General features: G+C 46.0%; 1 protein-coding gene across 3 annotated transcripts in view; it reads right to left on the bottom strand.

Moving 5' to 3' along the window:
* Nucleotides 1–12,710, bottom strand: part of nrp2a (neuropilin 2a) — a 58,796-nt gene that overhangs the window by 19,986 nt on the left and 26,100 nt on the right. For all 3 annotated transcript variants that reach the window (XM_069166278.1, XM_069166277.1, XM_069166279.1), the window contains exons 5-10: nucleotides 11,008–11,163; nucleotides 10,329–10,498; nucleotides 9,341–9,496; nucleotides 2,446–2,590; nucleotides 496–671; nucleotides 85–264 (exon numbers count right to left, since the gene is read on the bottom strand). In XM_069166278.1, coding sequence (XP_069022379.1) covers nucleotides 85–264; nucleotides 496–671; nucleotides 2,446–2,590; nucleotides 9,341–9,496; nucleotides 10,329–10,498; nucleotides 11,008–11,163 — 983 coding nt within the window. The remainder of the gene's footprint in view (nucleotides 1–84; nucleotides 265–495; nucleotides 672–2,445; nucleotides 2,591–9,340; nucleotides 9,497–10,328; nucleotides 10,499–11,007; nucleotides 11,164–12,710) is intronic.

Consider the following 12,710-nt stretch of genomic DNA (forward strand, 5'->3'; position numbering starts at 1 on the left):
AACAGACTTTCCGGAGCCACAATGCAAACGAGAGGAAGGGACAAATCTTTTTTTCCATCATCTGTCCTCCACCCTCTCACCCACCTTGGGTAGGCTCGTCTTGCTGTCCATGATGAAGTTCCACTCCTTTCCGTTCAGACTGTGCGCCACTTTGTACTTCCTGACAAATGCCCGGTTGTCGGTGGTTGCTCCGCTTCCTGCGTCTCCTCCCCTCGCTCCCTGGGTGATGACTCCGCGCACCGTTTTGGGCACACCCAAGTCCACCTGTAGAGATTAGATTTAGATTTGGATTAAAACACTTAATGCAAAAAAAACCGCATAGTTGAAGCTTGTTTGGCAACTTCATATGCAATATGCAGAAGCCAGAATTTAAAGGAGCTACGTGTTGCATTTATAAACATGACATTCAGACTGTGAAACCTACTCACTGCATCTTTAATACATAAAACAAACCAGACATGCATCTGCATAAATGTATTTAAAAGCCTCTTGTACCTGCAGCCACTCCTCTCCGGCAAGGGGCTGTGCCGGAGCGGGGAACCAGCCGGAGCGGCTTGCCACAAGTCGGGCGGTCCCGGGATTCCACACCATGTCCCGGCTGGACGAGGCCGAGATCTGTGCGTCGGGCAGCAGCCCGGACAGCAGGCCCTGCAGGTTCGAGCAGGGAGCATCTGGAGCAGAGGCAGCGAGGGCAGAGATTAGACTTTCACTTCCACTTCGGGGGAGTGACGATGGAGAAGATTCAGCGATGGCTATAACATACACTCGTGCCGTTACACATATTCCCACCAGGGAACTGTTAAGCTTCGCCGCAGGATTGCACTACTGGCCGCTAAAGCATTAACAGTTTAGACTGGAAGAAATAAGGAAAGGATGAGTGAGAGAGCGAGGAGGGAGGGAAGAGAAAAAAAAAGACGTGTAACGCAGCACTACTGCTTCATGTTCCATTTGCAATTAGACTACCATTAGCGAGATAAAAGCATATGCTTAGTCTGCTGCTGAATGGGCACTCTTTCCTGCTTCACATCCCACACAAATATTTAAGCATCTTTTAATGTTGTTCGGTGTAGTGTTTCTTTATATTCTGTACAAAAGCTCATCTGATCACTATGTAGCACATATTTTAAGTAGATTCACTGACTCAGGGAAAGTTCTACGTACACGTCAAAGCACTGGGAAATGAAACTCAATCGGATATGGATGGGCGAGTAGAAAATAACTTGCCGAGGGAGTATGTGAGAAGGAGAAATGAGGATTAAGGGGATAAGAAAGGTATAATACGAAGAGCTGGGAGGCAGAGGAGTAGAGAGCGGAAAGAGTGGAGGAAATAAAAAAGCAAAGAGAGAGGGAGAGAGGCTCAGAGAAGACGGCTGCGGGAGACGGGGAGAAGGAGAGCAATATGTAGAGATGAGACGCCTACGGACACAAACAATGTGAGGGGGAAGGATGCAAGTGGGAGGAGTTACAGAGTGGTGGCGTTGAGAGGTAGCGAGAGCTCGAGGAAGAAGAGGAAGGGAGAGACACAGAGGAAGAGAGATAGGGGGAGATGTTAGTTGTGCTGACGGTTTAAGAGAACACAGATCAAAGTTTCATGCTGTTATGTCACTGCAAATGCAGGAGATGTAAATAATGAATAATAGGCACAGGAAGTGTATGTGCACACGCCGGTGGGTGGTGTCTGTTTCTAAAAAGGTGCGCTTGCTTTTGAGGTCATCAGTTATATTTAGAAACTGCCCGTGTGTGGATGTACCTATACTGTAAGAGCTAATAGTTATTTCAATAGCAGCTGTTGAGACCGAAGCGAATCACAGTTTCTGATGTAAGAGCGAATGGGGAGCCGTGAATGATTGATCGCTACTCGTTTCTCGATATAGAGGAGCTCGCGGTGCAAAGAGGACACATCAAAAAGTATCTAAAACCATGAGAGGGGGGAGGGGGGGGGAGAAAAGAGGGCCAGCGTTGTGGGAGTCGGAGATAGAAAGCGAGCGCAGACGGAGGGAAATGACACCGGTGGTGCCGCCGGAAGGAAGACTCGAGTAAAAGTTTCCTCTAATTAGCCGGAGGGTTGCTATGTTTAAAAGATAGCAAGGGGAACGTGGAAAAGACACTGAACACACATGTGATGCATGTGTGAGATGCTGGTTTTTATGCTTTCGGGTTGATAGAGCTCAATTTATTTTTTTAAAGCAAATTATATTCAGTGTTCAAAAGGGTTTTTTTCTTGGCAGGAAAAGGTGCAACATTGCAGGTTTTAACCCCCGAGGCACCAAACTGGAGGATCAAATAACCGATGAAGTGCTGATGAGACTGAACCCAAAAGTGCAACAAAAAGTTGTTGTTTTCTTCTATTCAAACTTTAAGCAGGGTGATGCTGGCAACTGGAGTTTCTTTCAGGAAAATAACAGCTTAGAGAAACGTAACCTTGCGACAAACACACACACACACCTGTAATCTGGCATCCGTAGAGCTCGAAGCGGAGGGCGATGCCGTTCCTCCAGGTCTGCGGTCGGATCCGAACAAACCGGGCCAGAACCGGCTGCGGGACGCGGTTCAGGACCACTTCGGCTGGGTCTGTGTTGGCGTGGAAAATCTGGGAAAAGACAAACAAAAGGTTGGAGGAAATGTACTGTACATAGGCTCTGTAAGTGCTTCTTCCTCTCTTTCTCACACACTACCTCTGGCTTCAACACCCACCCACAGTGCACCGTTTCGCTTGGCTTCACACACACAGTGGCAGGCCGGACAAAGCACAGACAACCCAAACACGGATCCAATGTCACCCGCCCAGCTGTCGATGTGTTCTCGGGTCAAAGGTTCAGCTCTGGGAGGCTGAGAAAGCCCAGCGAAGGATGGGGTTCTCTCTGTTTCACCTTACACACACACACACACACACACACACACACACACACACACACACACACACACACACACACACACACACATCCACCGACCTGCACACACCTCCATGCTGGTGACCATAGGAAGCAGTGGGAGACGTGACCTGACACGACCAAACATGATTAGCCGTCAGACGCAGGAAGTCTGTCCAGGTGGGCAGGATGGGAGTGAAATTCCCTTCCTAAGGCGTCCACGTAAAGACGTCAACATTCACTTCTTCTCCTTGAATGCTCCCTTCCTTCCAGGGCGGGGCAGCGGGGGTCGGAGGGCAAATGTAACAGGGGTGGTCAAGTTACTTCTGATTTAGGGCAGAAAAGGGCCGAGTGATGCTGCAGGGCATTGAATGGGGATGCTCAGTCTTTCCTTTTTGCATCCCGGTTTGTAATTATGAATAACTTCCTCCTCCACATCCTCTTCCCTCCACTCTCTGCTTATTGTTACCACATCCCTCTCAATCCCTTCATCTCAAACACCTCCATTTTCTCCATAAATCCCTTCCTCGAGACCGCACAGTTGATATCTCTCCACACCTCCTCTTTCACCCCCGTATGCCTTTTCTTCCTCCTGTCGGTGGCGACTAACTGAAACCACACACACACACACACACACACACACACACGCCTTTTCTTCCTCCTGTCGGTGGCTACTAACTGAAACCACACACACACGCGCGCGCGCGCGCGCACACACACACACACACACACACACACACACACACACACACACACACACACACAAAGACTCCGGAAACCACAGGAAACCAACACAAACACACACATACATCCTCCGCGCTCAGATAAGCAAAGGAAGTGTCTTTTAACCGACTGTTAAGTGTCATTCACTCTATCTGTCTGCGGTTGCCGGGTGATAGGGAGAGCTACCGTTGACCATTGACGGATATCAGCCAAACCACAGCGCAGAGCGTTGCAGCCGCTGCACACAATGGAGAGATGGAAAGACAACTGCTACAAGCAGCTGAATTAAAGATTAAAGGCATCATTTCTAAAAAAAAAAAAAGGTCCCAACATGATTTTTCTTTTCCTTTCATCCCAGCACAACATGATCAAACCTAAACATGCTCCCACAGCCTAAAAATTTGATTCTCCTCTTCTTTTTTTTTATGCTGTTTTATCATAAGTGAAAAACAGTCTGGTTCCTATTAGAGTTAAAATATTATGATACCATACTGCTGTAACCTGACCCATTTGTAAAACCCCCGCACCTCTTAAAATTATATTCCAGAAATTCCATAACCAGTGGGAATATGAGGGATATGACTTCAAAATCCTACTCAAGGGGTTTTATTTGATTTTGGGCATGGCCTGATTTAATCAAGTGGAGCTGACACTGGTAATACAAAGCAGTGGGAGTGTTTGAACAGATAAGTGGGGCTATCTGTGCTGTATCTGCTGCAGCATCGAGGACAGACAGCTGCCGTGTTTACCTAAGAGGCAAAACAGTGGATGTGGGCACTTATGGGGGTTACGCAAACACCCACGCATGCTCACACACAAAGACAAGTGTATGATGGAGGGTCTGCCGCGCGTACAAGCTGCCCCATCTTTTCCACTCCGAGATATTCTGTCAGTGAAACAAAAGGAGTGGAGAGGACGGGGAAAACTGTAAAAGGACTGCAGGAAGGAAGAGTGTCCTCAGAAGGGTGGTTAAAAAGAGATGATGGAGGAGGGTGTGAGTGAGGGGAGACACAGAAAAAGGTTGAATGGAGGACAGAGGATGTAACTCAGGAATATGAAGAGAGGAATGTGGAACAGGAGGCAGGGAGTGGTGGCGAGTAGGAAGGAAAGAACAACGAGAAGATTCATGGCTGAAACAGGAAATACTCCATCCAAGTATTTATCTCATAATTAGATAAAAACTGTGAAATTCTATGGAATTTCCTCAAATCGGAAGTAAATTACTGGCACCGCATCGCAAGACAAACAGCGCAATTCAAGCAAAAGTTTAAACTTTTACTTGATTTTATTCTTTAATGAAAGAAAATATATGATGAAGTGTGATTAAAAAAAAGAAAGATGACATGTTTAGTTGAATTAATGGCTCAGTTTTTTATTTACTTTCCAGAAATGTCTTGTTCCAATATGCGAAATGCCCAGAATCACTGAGAGGCCATTAGCTGGCGCATTACAAAGCTGCCAGCTGCTTTTCTTTTTGTTTTCATCCCAGGATAAAAGCTGGGAATATGGCCAACATCACTGACACAAAAAGAACAATTTGTTCAAGAAGAATCAGCTCTCGAGAAGCTCTTTTCATTTTTCTTTTGGATGTGTGCAAAGACAGAAGGAACTTAGACAGGAGGAGGAGAACGGAGAGAGACGAGTCTCTTCCTCCAGTCTATTGTCAGGATACCTGAGAGGTCGCTCATTTGACTCCTGACCCATTGCTTCGAAGGTCAAAGGTCAATGGCCTCAGGAAGCAGATGGTTGGTCATTGACCAACTTGTTGATAACATGGTTACATTTTGACTAACTGGGAATGAAGACAATTAAAATACAGCTTTTCAAAGTGCATGTGTGCATGTGTGTGTGCGTGCGTGTCTTGGATGTATGTGTAAGGTTGCCGGCGCGTTGTCTATCCCACCTCTGTAATCTGCCCAACAACAGGCATGTTTTTGTCTGTATGAGTATGAGTGTCTATCAGCCTCGCCCCTCACGTGACACGCCATCATAGTAGACTGAATAATTAATGTTGTCATGTGTGTCCTGGTGTGGAGAGTCATGAAAATATAACTAAGGCAGCCGTTACAGACAGACACACACACACACACACACAGACACACACACACACACACACACACACACACACACACACACACACACACTCAGCAGCATGCGACGGTCAGACCCCCATTTGTGTGGACATTGGCGGGATGCAGGCACTGTAGGTATTTAACTATTGATGGCCCCGCCGGAGAACGAGGTCACAGTGAACGGTGTGTGTGTGTGTGTGTGTGTGTGTGTGTGTGTGTGTTATAGGAAACACCATCACTGAAGATCTCAGTAAATACAGTGAAAAGAATCTAAATGGAGAAAATCCACTGGATCCTGTGAGAGCGAAGAACATTTGTTTCTGGGAAATGAAGCATGGACAGATGTATATATCATAGCATGATTCATTCACCGCCTCTCCTCCGCTTCTCGCTCCATTCTGTGCTCTTGGCACACGTCTCCCTCCTCTGCCTGTGTTTGTCTACAGGCTGATGGCACCAAGGGGAGATGTGGCAAGCTCTGCGCAAGCCATTACTCGTTTTCACGGCCGTTTTTTTTTTTTTTCATTCCCATGTTGTTCCATTGATCCCGGGACTCTTTCTCTGTCCATTGCACTCCTCATCCCCGTGTCTCCCTGCTTCTCCCCTTCCCCACTTTCTTGGTATGAAGATGTTGACAGTAGGAACTGGTTCCAGCTGGCCGCCCTTCACAACTGGCTCCAAGAAGGGCTGGCAGTGTGTGTGTGTGTGTGTGTGTGTGTGTGTGTGTGCAATGATCCTCACTCTACCTTTGGTTGAAGTCTCCCACTTGATGTTAATAAATCGTGTCTGACTGTGTCTGTGTGCACATCTTTACCTGTGTGTGCATATGCAAAATGATTATGTTTGTATTTTTTTTTTTTTTTTTTTAAGCATCAGCATGTAGAATAAGTGAAAGACAAAGCGTGTTGTTTGTGTCTGTGTTTGTGACACAGTGTGATGGAGGAGCAGGCTGAAATGCTGTGTGGGCTGTTTTTTTCTCTGTCTTAGGTTACTGTACGTGTGTGTGTGCGTGTGTGTGTGTGTGTGTGTGTGTGTGTGTGTGTGTGTGTTCAACAGATTTAGCCCAACCTCACAGTGCATTTCACCGAAACAAAGCTTGTTTAGCACTGGGACTACTGGGATTTTTCCTCACAGATGGATGACAGTGTGTGTTTTTAATTTGAATTCATTTGGGCTCAAGTGTGTGTGTCTGTGTTACAAAAAATATATAAAAAAAACAATGTGTGTTTCCATGTGAGATGTGCAATTCCTAAGTGTGCTGGCATATCATCAAGTAATGAGGTGCATATGTGAGCAGTGTGACTTAAATTAACAAGTCACATGGGTGTCAAAATGAAAATGTGTTCGTGTGCAGAAAACGAGTGAAAAGAAAAATTACACAAACGCACACAGATGCACAAGGCCTGTGTGCCGGTGTGACTGAGGTGACTAATGTGCACCGCCGGTGTTTTTTTTATCTTCCTGCAAGCACTTTGATTTGCTAAAAAAATTCACGTTTTCCTTCTGCTTCAAAACTTTATTGGCATTTCTTCTTTCTGCCTTTGTTCACGCAACAAATACAGACACACATCTTGACAACAAATGGGAAAGGGCTCTCGCCCAATAACAAACACGGTAAAGTAGGAACTGGCAAGCAGGTCCTTTATTTTGTTCGTGTGCGATTCATATCCGATGGACACTCGTGCCTCAGCCCTCCACAAACACGCATACTACACACGCCCATGGCACGCGCGCTCTTTTGCAAAGCCACATTAACTTCAAGCTCACTGTTAAATGACAATTAGAAGAACCAAATCCCAGTCTTTACAGGACCCCCTGACGAGAACTGAGCTTCAACTACTTAGGGCTCTTTGGGGGGCTTAGGATGGGCTAACTGGGAGTTTGTGCGACATGACTGGTGGATTAACAGTCACGGAAGATTCCCCCGCGGCCCGTGGGGACAGGAGGAAAACCTGGCTGACGAGGAGTATGAAGGGTACCGTGAACTCTTCAGTTTTAGCCTTATAATGTCCGACCGGGCTAAAATGGTGGCTATGAATTGTCCTAGTTGCTCACTATCACTATCTGATGTTCAGGAAAAATCTGTTTTATCCAGAAGCCCTGCCTCTTTATTGTACATCAGACTGCAACCAGGCACAATAAATCCTGGCCTAATTTGAGAGCCCTGTCCTGCAGAGTAAATGCTGTAACTACCATCTTTTCTTTATCATAATGAAAAACAGATGGTGTACTTTATCATATCTTCAATTTATGGAGATTATGCAATATCATATTAGTTAAAGTAGCGGATATTATTTCCAGGGATACTCAAAAAGTCTTTGGTCAACTTAAATTAATGCTGTGTTTCCCTGCAGTCACATCTTTTTCGTCTTTTAGTGATCGCTCATCTTCCTCCTGGTGTTTTCTCAAAGCTGAAGACGGTCTTCAGAGGAACCACCACAGCTACAGTAATATCTCTCACAAATGCATGTTGATGCATCTGTCTGAATCCATATCTGAAAGTAGTCTGAGCATTTCTTTTTTTTCCCCCTCAGACAGATTATTGGATTCAGATTACACCATACAGACAGAGAGGCACACAACATATACATATGCGCACACACGCACATATCTCAAGACAAGGAGATCAGCCAGAGGTTATCTAGAGGAGGGGGCTGTGGGAGTGGAAGGAGTGTGTGTGTGTGTGTGTGTGTGTGTGGGGGGGGGGGGGGGGGGGGGGTTTCTAATAAATATCACAGATGTTGACTTTTAAGTCAAATCCACATTTTGCTCAATAATCTCCACATCAAATACCCCCCACTGACCCCACCCAAACCAATCACTGGAACACACAGATGAGGGGCCCGGTCTATGTGGGTGAGTGGATGTGGATTAACTCCTTCCCCCCTCTCCCACACACACACACATACACACACACGCTACTCTCTTTTTCTGCTTGAAATCCACTGTGACCTTAACCCAGATACGAGGGACAGAGTTCGAATCCCCCGGAGACGGGCTCACTTCCTGTAGGGTACCACCATGACATCAACAACCTGCACTGTATATGTATTCACACATATGTGTGCACAACCCTCACACACAAACACACAAAGATGGATACAATGAGGCTCAACCAGAGCTCGAAACATGAACGGTTTCAGGAAATAATGCAGCAACGCAAACTTCCTCAATCCGCACCTCGTGGAACTCCGAGGCTTTCACAACCCCAGGTGTGCGTGTTTGTATGCGTGTGCGTGTTAGATCTGAGAGAGACGATAAATAGCGAGCCCAGATAAGGGCACATAGAGGACTCCATTGTTCTTGTTTGTCAGCTTCTCCCTCTTATCTTTATCTCTTCCTCCCTCCCGTTCCCTTCTTCTCCAAGTCATAACTGGGGTCATGACTTCAGATTCATAAACCGTGCTCGAAAGGGGAAACACTCCTTCAGGAATGTTGCATCCACTGATACGACTCATGGATGAATACAACAAGCCCCTGTTGTTTGAGAACATTTAGTGATGGTGATAGAAAAAAAGGGCCCCTTTGTTACGCAAAATTTCAAATTCTGTTTGGAACAAATAAATGTTTTAAGCTCGTGGGCTCAATTTCCCTTTAATGCACGCTTGTGTGTTTGACTTCTTTTTCATAATTTACAGTTTATGTGTGAATGTAGAAGTGCATATAAAAGCTTACCTTGTGGTTCTTGCCATGCCGGTACACCATCCAGTCCTCTCCATTGGTGCTGACCTCAAGCTTGAAGGTGGTGACGTAGTAAGACTTCTGAGTCTCCTTGGATACGGCACCCTGCGTGGAGATCCCTGTCAAAACCTTGAGGAAATGGAGGTCAACCTGGAAGAAAAGACAGGATTTAAAACTCTTTATTGGATAGAAATGTGTTTTCTAAATGAAGTGACTAGAGCAGATTAGAAATAATAGAAGAGAACTGCACAGATTGTGGGATTTATGGTGCTGATGGAGATACCGGGCCAGCAGCTGTGTGTATCAGTCACACAGACAGCAGGGGATGGACGCCGACTGTGGCCTACTGCTGAGGGAAGCCTAGGTGGTATTTATGTGTGTGTATGTGTGTGCATCTGTGCATTGTCATGTGTAAGGGGAGGAAGGCTGGAGGCAAAGATCAATGGCGTAGTGTTCGGATGCATTCCATGAGAGCACCTTCATCAATCACGGGCTTCTCGCCGCACTCCTCTGAGCTCCACGTAGGCATGTACGCGTGTGTGCGTCTGAGACAGGAAAGATTGAGAGTGCAGAAGCACTTCCTTATCATCAGTCCACAGTTCCTCCATTTCCTCTATGCGTGTACCGCTGCGTGTCCTCGCAGTAAACGAGATGCTGTTGCTCAGTGCATCCTTTCCTCTACACTAGTATCACAGAGACACATTTATTGTCCTCAGCAAGTGAAAGTAATCCTGATTCAGATATCTTTAGGTGGTTTTTAGGGTCACTTCACAACTTGGGTTGTGATGATTTTTGTTTTGAAATGTAGGATTTTACTGGATTACACTTCTCTCTTTAAATTATTATACACAGAAAAGATTAAACCTACTGTTGTTTAAGTCAGAGTTTGTCTTTGCTGCTCTAAATATCGAGAAAAAGAAACTTCTTCAACGGCAAAGTAGAAAGACGACGTGTAATACGGTATGATCTTGCACATTAATACCTGTATGTACTCCTTGTTGCTGTCCTCGGAGGGTGTCCAGGCGTTGTCGTCGTTGTTGAGGCGGGCCTGACGTGGTAACCAGCGGTTGTCATAGAAGGTTGTCGAGGCAGAGATTTGATCGTCGCTGATCTTCCCCGACTCCATACCGAGAGCCATGCTGCAGTGGAAAGCTGACGGGAGACGGAGGAAGCAACGTTAGCTGTATGTTTGTGGAGATGGAAAATGAGCTGTAAGAAAGAAGGAAGGAAGGGAAGGTGGATATAATGAATGACAAGAGAGGAAAAGGTAAAGTCAGACAGAGACGAAAGGACAGCGAGAACTGGAGAGCCACCCAACAGGTGAGCAGAGGCAAATTGAGGTGAAGTTAATTTATATTCTAAAGGAAAATAGTATGAGCCTGCTGAAAAATCATGCTCTATTAGGAGAGAGCAAAATAGTCTGAGAGGGTTGAGAGAGCGCTTGGAGATTGAAATAGCATTAAAGTAGGCAAAGCTGAAAAGATCGAGAGGTTGAGAGTAGAGAAAGATGAAGAAAGAAAGATGAGTGTCAGCAGAGATGACAGAGACGCAACGGTTGAAAGAGAGAAAATAGAGGTGGGGATAAAAACAGGTAAACAAACCTTTTGCACACACAAAAATACACACAGTCACACACTCTGTAAAAGTTATCTGGCACTCACAGTCGGTGACTTCTTTGTGCGTCATGTTGTAGCGGGCGGAGAAGCCGTCTTTGGCCACGGCCATGTCGGTGTGGAAGGAGAGGGACAGCAGGCCGGAGGACGACTGGATTTCTGGAGGGATCTTCGTCCCGCAGTACCGACCAATCAGAGGAGCCACTGCAGACACACACACACACACACACACACACACACACACACACACACACACACACACACAGAAATCAAATCGATGCAAACGTGCAGGATATTTTTGTCATTTTTTGTAGTTTTTTGTGTAAAAAAAAAATCCTTTTAAGACACTTGATTAAAAAGTAAAAGGAAGATGTTTGTGCTGTTGTATCCTATTGCATTTACTACTTCAGCTATATGCTACTTGCTACAAGATAAAATCTTACGAACGACAGTGTGTTCGTTCTTTCCATCTAAAATTAGAAAAAGGAATCCAGCAAGGCAAAGACAGGTTTCCAGTGGCCATGCTGCTTCAGTAAGTGTTGTCTAATGAGTCACAGCATGCTTCCCCCCTCCATGTCCCTGCCTCCCATCATTCCTCTCTCTCCCTCAGCGCTCCTGTCCATCCCTCCATCTGCCATGTGAGTCTCAGCCAGGGCCCAGCAGGGGGATTGGAATCCCTCTGCCTTAATGCAAGCTGCACTGGGATCAGCTGCAGACAAGCACGCACACACAGGCACACACAAACACTGAGGATTACAATAGTCTCAAGACAGCTCCCTCGCCAGACGTCAAATTCTTCACCCTTCTTCCACCCGTCTTGTCTCCCGTCCCTCTTTCAAGCCCGAGGACTGAGCTCACTGGAACTGGGTTACACTTTAATTTGCTCCTAATTCTCAACTTTGAATGGTATAAATTGTTTTCAGCTATCAAAGCTGCTAAATTCAAGGCTATAATTGGAATTTTAAATCCACTTGGATCCCTTTTTAGCAACTGAAAATGGAATAATTAGAGCAAATCCTCAGTTCCCCGTTTCATATTTTGAAAAAAAAAAAAAGAGGGGGGGGGACTCTGCAAGTGAGAGGTGAGAAATGAAGCACTCACCACTACTAATGTGGTTTTCATCAGCACCACAGCTACTACCATTACCCTATGGCTATGGCGGCTACTGTCAAAAGCCCTTGATAACATCCTCAAATGTTTTTCTTTTTCCTCACTACTTCCTGATCTTTTGCAACACTTGGCTCCTCCTATCGGACAGATACTCATCGTCGTGGCCGTCACTCTCGCTCACCCGGGGAGGAAGGAAGTGGTAGGTGATAAGGAGGGAGGACGGGGCGGATAGGAAGGGGGTGATGAAGGGTGTTATTATGGAGAGGGAAGAGGGCCATGGGAAAGGACTGCTCCTTAGGGGTTGTCCAGGCACTTTCAGCTCCCTGTGTGAAATAACGTTTCCTCTATGTAATGTAATGGGATGTAAGGCAAGGCCGCCTACATCAAAGAGAGTGATGGCTGCTCAGGAAATTGAAGGCTGCTATGCAAATTTCTGTACAGGAATGTGGGGGATTGCACAGGTCGGTATGAGTTCTGACCTATGAATGTGATGGCGTGTCGCCTGCACCCAGAAACATACATTTTTAAAGCATGTGTGTGTCCATGCAGCTCAATAGTTGAGGATGAGGATTGTGTGTGTGTGTGTGTGTGTGTGTGTGTGTGTGTGTGGGTGGGTGCCTGTGTTGAGTCATTCATGCATG

This window comes from Embiotoca jacksoni, unplaced genomic scaffold (assembly GCF_022577435.1).
Source record: "Embiotoca jacksoni isolate LCO1_2020_lvr unplaced genomic scaffold, fEmbJac1.0.p SCAF_38, whole genome shotgun sequence".
Classification (NCBI taxonomy): Eukaryota; Metazoa; Chordata; class Actinopteri; family Embiotocidae; genus Embiotoca; species Embiotoca jacksoni.